The sequence below is a fragment of the Podarcis pityusensis genome, assembly GCF_964106645.2.
Source record: "Podarcis pityusensis genome assembly, chromosome: Z".
NCBI lineage: Eukaryota > Metazoa > Chordata > Lepidosauria > Squamata > Lacertidae > Podarcis > Podarcis pityusensis.
The window spans coordinates 283,432-290,800 of NC_138044.1; the positions used below are offsets into that span (position 1 = coordinate 283,432).

A 7,369-nucleotide genomic window follows, 5' to 3' on the forward strand; every position below is an offset into this window, starting at 1 on the left:
TTGCGTTGACTTGTGTTGAGTTGCGTTGACTTGTCTTGCATTGTGTTGAGTTGCCTTGAGTTGCCTTGACTTGCGTTGAGTTGTGTTGCCTTGCGTTGACTTGCCTTGCGTTGTGTTGACTTGTGTTGAGTTATGTTGGGTTGGGTTGACTTGCGTTGAGTTGCATTGAGTTCGGTTGAGTTGTGTTGCCTTGCCTTGTGTTGACCTGTGTTGAGTTGCGTTGACTTGTGTTGAGTTGCGTTGACTTGGGTTGAGTTGTGTTGACTTGGGCTGAGTTGTGTGTTGCCTTGTGTTGCCTTGTGTTGCCTTGTGTTGCCTTGTGTTGAGTTGCATTGACTTGCGTTGTTGACTTGTGTTGACTTGCATTGACTTGCATTGACTTCTGTTGACTTGGGTTGAGTTTCATTGAGTTGCGTTGACTTGTGTTGACTTCAGTTGACTTGTGTTGTGTGTTGCCTTGTGTGGCCTTGTGTTGAGTTGCGTTGACTTGCATTGCATTGTGTTGACTTGCATTGACTTCTGTTGAGTTGGGTTGAGTTTCATTGAGTTGCGTTGAGTTGTGTTGACTTCAGTTGACTTGTATTGAGTTGTGTTGACTTGGGTTGAGTTGTGTGTTGCCTTGTGTTGCCTTGTGCTGAGTTGCGTTGACTTGCGTTGCATTGTGTTGAGTTGTGTTGACTTGCATTGACTTCGGTTGACTTGGGTTGAGTTTCATTGAGTTGCGTTGACTTGTGTTGACTTCGGTTGACTTGTGTCGACTTGTGTTGAGTTCCATTGAGCTGCGTTGAGTTGCATTGTGTTGACTTGTGTTGCGTTGTGTTGCACTGTTGAGTTGTGTCACCACCCCAGTCCCCCTTCCCTTCCCACCCTCAGCCAGTTGAGTTGTGTTGAGTTGTGCTGACTTGCGTTGAGTTGACTTGTCTTGAGTTGTGTTGACTTGGGTTGAGTTGCGTTGAGTTGTGTTGACTTGTGTTGAGTTGCGCTGAGTTGGGATGAGTTTTGTGGAGTTGTGTTGACTTGGCTTGAGTTGTGTTGACTTGTCTTGAGTTGTGTTGACTTGGGTTGAGTTGTGTTGACTTGTGTTGTGTTGCGTTGTTGTGTTGTGTTGCCTTGTCAATCGCTCACCTCATTGGCCAGCATCTCCAGCTGGCTCCTCTCCCTCCCTCCTTCCTCTCCGAATTCCCCGCCCAGCTGCCAGACCTTGACCCCGCCCCCTCCGTCCCCGGCGGCCAATAGCTGAGCCCGCCGGGGGTTGAACTCCAGGCAGTAGGCGGGCTCTGGGCTTTGACGGACGGAGAGCGAGGGCTTGAGTTGACTTGGGTTGAGTTGCGTTGAGTTGTGTTGTGTTGAGTTGGGTTGCGTTGAGTTTTATTGGGTTGTGTTGTGTTGCGTTGACTTGTGTTAAGTTCAGTTGACTTGGGTTGCGTTGCGTTGGGTTGAGTTGGGTTGCGTTGACTTGTGTTGTGTTCAGTTGACTTGGGCTGAGTTGACTTGTGTTGAGTTGTGTTGACAGGTTGAGTTGAGTTGCATTGAGTTGCATGTGTTGAATTGCGCTGAGTTGGGATGAGTTTTGTGGAGTTGTGTTGACTTGTCTTGAGTTGCGTTGACTTGTGTTGAGTTGTGTTGACTTGTCTTGCATTGTGTTGAGTTGCCTTGAGTTGCCTTGACTTGCGTTGAGTTGTGTTGACTTGCCTTGCGTTGAGTTATGTTGGGTTGTGTTGACTTGTGTTGAGTTGCATTGAGTTCGGTTGAGTTGTGTTGCCTTGCCTTGTGTTGACCTGTGTTGAGTTGCGTTGACTTGTGTTGACTTGCATTGACTTCTGTTGACTTGCGTTGACTTGGGTTGAGTTGTGTTGACTTGTGTGTTGCCTTGTGTTGCCTTGCGTTGCATTGTGTTGAGTTGTGTTGACTTGCATTGACTTCTGTTGACTTGGGTTGAGTTTCGTTGAGTTGTGTTGACTTGGGTTGAGTTGTGTGTTGCCTTGTGTTGAGTTGCGTTGACTTGCGTTGCATTGTGTTGACTTGCGTTGACTTGCGTTGTGTTGAGTTGTGTCAGCCTTCCGACCCTCAATCAGTTGAGTTGCATTGAGTTGCGTTGAGTTGTGTTGACTTGTGTTGCCTTGTTGTGTTGTGTTGCCTTGTCAATCGCTCACCTCATTGGCCAGCATCTCCAGCTGGCTCCTCTCCCTCCCTCCTTCCTCCCCGAATTCCCCGCCCAGCTGCCAGACCTTGACCCCGCCCCCTCCGTCCCCGGCGGCCAATAGCTGAGCCCGCCGGGGGTTGAACTCCAGGCAGTAGGCGGGCTCTGGGCTTTGACGGACAGAGAGCGAGGGCTTGAGTTGAGTTGGGTTGCATTGAGTTGTGTTGTGTTGAGTTGCGTTGAGTTTTATTGGGTTGTGTTGCGTTGGGTTGAGTTGCGTTGACTTGTGTTAAGTTCAGTTGACTTGGGTTGCGTTGAGTTGAGTTGACTTGTGTTGTGTTGTGTTCAGTTGACTTGTGTTGCGTTGACTTGGGTTGAGTTGTGTTGACAGGTTGAGTTGAGTTGCATTGAGTTGCATGTGTTGAGTTGCGCTGAGTTGTGTTGAGTTGCATTGAGTTGAGTTGACTTGGGTTGAGTTGTGTTGCATTGCGTTGAGTTGTCATGTCACCCCCCCAGTCCCCCTTTCCCTTCCACCCTCAATTGGTTGTGTTGAGTGGACTTTTGTTGAGTTGTGTTCAGTTGACTTGTGTTGACTTGGGTTGAGTTGACTTGTGTTGAGTTGCATTGTGTTGACTTGTCTTGAGTTGCGTTGACTTCTCTTGAGTTGGGTTGACTTGGGTTGTGTTGCATTGCATTGAGTTGAGTTGACTTGGGTTGAGTTGTGTTGTGTTGGGTAGGCTTGTGTTGACTTGGGTTGAGTTGCGTTGACCTGTGTTGAGTTGCGTTTCATTGTGTTTCATTGCATTGAGTTGCGTTGAGTTCCGTTGAGCTGCGTTGAGTTGCATTGTGTTGACTTGTGTTGCATTGTTGAGTTGTGTCACCACCCCAGTCCCCCTTCCCTTCCCACCCTCAGCCAGTTGAGTTGAGTTGTGTTGACTTGGGTTGAGTTGTGTTGACTTGGGTTGAGTTGTGTTGACTTGGGTTGAGTTGCGTTGACTTCAGTTGACTTGGGTTGAGTTGTGTTACATTGCGTTGAGTTTCATTGAGTTGACTTGGGTTGAGTTGGGTAGGCTTGTGTTGACTTGTGTTGAGTTGCGTTGACCTGTGTTGAGTTGCGTTTCATTGCGTTGATTTGTGTTGACTTGCGTTGTGTTGCGTTGAGCTGCGTAGAGTTGCATTGTGTTGACTTGTGTGGCGTTGTGTTGCATTGTTGAGTTGTGTCACCACCCCAGTCCCCCTTCCCTTCCCACCCTCAGTCAGTTGAGTTGTGTTGACTTGCGTTGAGTTGCATTGAGTTCGGTTGAGTTGTGTTGCCTTGCCTTGTGTTGACCTGTGTTGAGTTGCGTTGAGTTGTGTTGACTTGCATTGACTTCTGTTGACTTGGGTTGAGTTTCATTGAGTTGCATTGACTTGTGTTGAGTTGTGTGTTGCCTTGTGTTGCCTTGTGTTGCCTTGCGTTGCATTGTGTTGAGTTTTGTTGACTTGTGTTGACTTGCATTGACTTCTGTTGACTTGGGTTGAGTTTCATTGAGTTGCGTTGACTTGTGTTGACTTCGGTTGACTTGTGTTGAGTTGTGTTGACTTGGGTTGAGTTGTGTGTTGCCTTGTGTTGAGTTGTGTTGACTTGCATTGACTTCTGTTGACTTGCGTTGAGTTGTGTTGACTTGGATTGACTTGGGTTGAGTTGTGTGTTGCCTTGTGTTGCCTTGTGTTGAGTTGCGTTGACTTGCGTTGCATTGTGTTGAGTTGTGTTGACTTGCATTGACTTCTGTTGACTTGCGTTGACTTGGGTTGAGTTGTGTTGACTTGGGTTGCCTTGTGTTGAGTTGCGTTGACTTGCGTTGCATTGTGTTGAGTTGTGTTGACTTGCATTGACTTCTGTTGACTTGGGTTGAGTTTCATTGAGTTGCGTTGACTTGTGTTGACTTCGGTTAACTTGTGTTGAGTTGTGTTGACTTGCGTTGTGTTGTGTCACCCTTCCGACCCTCAATCGGTTGAGTTGTGTTGACTTGTGTTGCGTTGTTGCGTTGTGTCCCCCTCAATCGCTCACCTCATTGGCCAGCATCTCCAGCTGGCTCCTCTCCCTCCCTCCTTCCTCTCCGAATTCCCCACCCAGCTGCCAGACCTTGACCCCGCCCCCTCCGTCCCCGGCGGCCAATAGCTGAGCCCGCCTTGGGTTGAACTCCAGGCAGTAGGCGGGCTCTGGGCTTTGACGGACGGAGAGCGAGGGCTTGAGTTGACTTGGGTTGAGTTGCGTTGAGTTGTGTTGTGTTGAGTTGGGTTGCGTTGAGTTTTATTGGGTTGTGTTGTGTTGCGTTGACTTGTGTTAAGTTCAGTTGACTTGGGTTGCGTTGCGTTGAGTTGGGTTGAGTTGGGTTGCGTTGACTTGTGTTGTGTTCAGTTGACTTGTGCTGAGTTGACTTGTGTTGAGTTGTGTTGACAGGTTGAGTTGAGTTGCATTGAGTTGCATGTGTTGAATTGCGCTGAGTTGGGATGAGTTTTGTGGAGTTGTGTTGACTTGTCTTGAGTTGCGTTGACTTGTGTTGACTTGTGTTGAGTTGTGTTGACTTGCCTTGCATTGTGTTGAGTTGCCTTGACTTGCGTTGAGTTGTGTTGACTTGCCTTGCGTTATGTTGGGTTGGGTTGACTTGTGTTGAGTTGCATTGAGTTTGGTTGAGTTGTGTTGCCTTGCCTTGTGTTGACCTGTGTTGAGTTGCGTTGACTTGTGTTGACTTGCATTGACTTCTGTTGACTTGCGTTGACTTGGGTTGAGTTGTGTTGACTTGTGTGTTGCCTTGTGTTGCCTTGCGTTGCATTGTGTTGAGTTGTGTTGACTTGCATTGACTTCTGTTGACTTGGGTTGAGTTTCATTGAGTTGCGTTGACTTGTGTTGACTTCGGTTAACTTGTGTTGAGTTGTGTTGACTTGCGTTGTGTTGTGTCACCCTTCCGACCCTCAATCGGTTGAGTTGTGTTGACTTGTGTTGCGTTGTTGCGTTGTGTCCCCCTCAATCGCTCACCTCATTGGCCAGCATCTCCAGCTGGCTCCTCTCCCTCCCTCCTTCCTCTCCGAATTCCCCGCCCAGCTGCCAGACCTTGACCCCGCCCCCTCCGTCCCCGGCGGCCAATAGCTGAGCCCGCCTTGGGTTGAACTCCAGGCAGTAGGCGGGCTCTGGGCTTTGACGGACGGAGAGCGAGGGCTTCTGGGAGTTTTGGCCGAAGTCAAAGAGATGGATTTCCCCTGGGGAAAGACAGAGTAATTTATTCTAATTTTATTCGGCAAATTTAAATACATCTTACAGGAATATTTGAATACATTTAAATTGAGAGAAATATTTTCATACTAAATAGAGTAAATTAAACAAAAATTTCGTTTCATTTTTAATTGAATTGAATCGAATTGAACTTCCTTTCCTTTCCTGAAATTTAAATTTCATTTCATTTCATTTCGTACCTGGAACATCCAAGTTTTATTTTTAATTGAATTGAATTTAATTTAACTTCATTTCATTTCCTGAAATTTAAATTGAATTGAATTGAATTTAACTTCATTTCATTTCCTGAAACTTAAATTTAATTGAATTGAATTTAACTTCATTTCATTTCCTGAAATTGAAATTTAATTGAATTTAATTTCATACCTGGAACATCCAAGTTTTATTTTTAATTTAATTTAACTTCATTTCATTTCCTGAAATTTAAATTTAATTTAATTTCATTTAACTTCATTTCATTTCCTGAAACTTAAATTTAATTGAATTGAATTTAACTTCATTTCATTTCCTGAAATTGAAATTTAATTGAATTTAATTTCATACCTGGAACATCCAAGTTTTATTTTTAATTTAGATTTAATTTAATTTAATTTCATACTTGGAACATCCAAGTTTTATTTTTAATTGAATTGAATTTAACTTCATTTCATTTCCTGAAATTTAAATTTAATTGAATTTAATTTAACTTCATTTCATTTCCTGAAATTTAAATTTAATTTCATTTCATTTCATACCTGGAACATCCAAGTTTTATTTTTAATTGAATTTAATTGAATTTAATTTAAATTAACTTCATTTCCTGAAATTTAAATTTAATTTAATTTCATTTCATACCTGGAACATCCAAGTTTTATTTTTAATTGAATTTTAATTTTAATTTAATTTCATTTAACTTCATTTCATTTCCTGAAATTTAGATTTAATTGAATTTAATTTAACTTCATTTCATTTCCTGAAATTGAAATTTAATTTAATTTAATTTCATACCTGGAACATCCAAGTTTTATTTTTAATTTAATTTTAATTTTAATTTAATTGAATTGAACTTCATTTCCTTTACTGAAATTTTAATTTAATTTAATTTAATTTCGTACCTGGAACATCCAAGTTTTATTTTTAATTTAATTTAATTTAATTTAATTTAATTTAACTTCATTCCATTTCCTGAAATTTAAATTTAATTTAATTTCATTTCATACCTGGAACATCCAAGTTTTATTTTTAATTGAATTGAATTTAACTTCATTTCATTTCCTGAAATTTAAATTTCATTGAATTTCATTTCATACCTGGAACATCCAAGTTTTATTTTTAATTGAATTGAATTTAACTTCATTTCATTTCCTGAAATTTAAATTTCATTGAATTTCATTTCATACCTGGAACATCCAAGTTTTATTTTTAATTGAATTGAATTTAACTTCATTTCATTTCCTGAAATTTAAATTTAATTTAATTTCATTTAACTTCATTTCATTTCCTGAAATTTAAATTTAATTGAATTGAATTTAACTTCATTTCATTTCCTGAAATTGAAATTTAATTTCATTTCATTTCATACCTGGAACATCCAAGTTTTATTTTTAATTTAATTTTAATTTTAATTTAATTTAATTTAACTTCATTTCCTTTACTGAAATTTTAATTTAATTTAATTTAATTTCGTACCTGGAACATCCAAGTTTTATTTTTAATTGAATTGAATTGAATTGAATTGAATTGAATTTAACTTCATTCCATTTCCTGAAATTTAAATTTAATTTAATTTAATTTCATACCTGGAACATCCAAGTTTTATTTTTAATTGAATTGAATTTAACTTCATTTCATTTCCTGAAATTTAAATTTAATTGAATTTAATTTAACTTCATTTCCTGAAATTTAAATTTAATTTAATTTAATTTCATGCCTGGAACATCCAAGTTTTATTTTTAATTGAATTGAATTGAATTGAA

The 7,369-nt window shown here is 40.7% G+C and overlaps 1 protein-coding gene and 1 long non-coding RNA gene across 2 annotated transcripts in view; both read right to left on the minus strand.

Moving 5' to 3' along the window:
- Positions 1-5: 5 nt before the first annotated feature.
- LOC308467861 lies at positions 6-3,069 on the minus strand. Its single transcript, XR_013981342.1, has 4 exons — positions 3,022-3,069; positions 1,058-1,109; positions 903-982; positions 6-270 (listed from the first exon to the last, which is right to left on the minus strand). It is a non-coding gene; the product is annotated as an uncharacterized lncRNA (long non-coding RNA).
- Positions 3,070-5,115: 2,046 nt separating this feature from the next.
- Positions 5,116-7,369, minus strand: part of DYNC2I2 (dynein 2 intermediate chain 2) — a 29,444-nt gene continuing 27,190 nt past the window's right edge. The window contains exon 9 of the mRNA XM_080989509.1: positions 5,116-5,380. Coding sequence (XP_080845635.1) covers positions 5,148-5,380 — 233 coding nt within the window. The 3' untranslated portion in view covers positions 5,116-5,147. The remainder of the gene's footprint in view (positions 5,381-7,369) is intronic.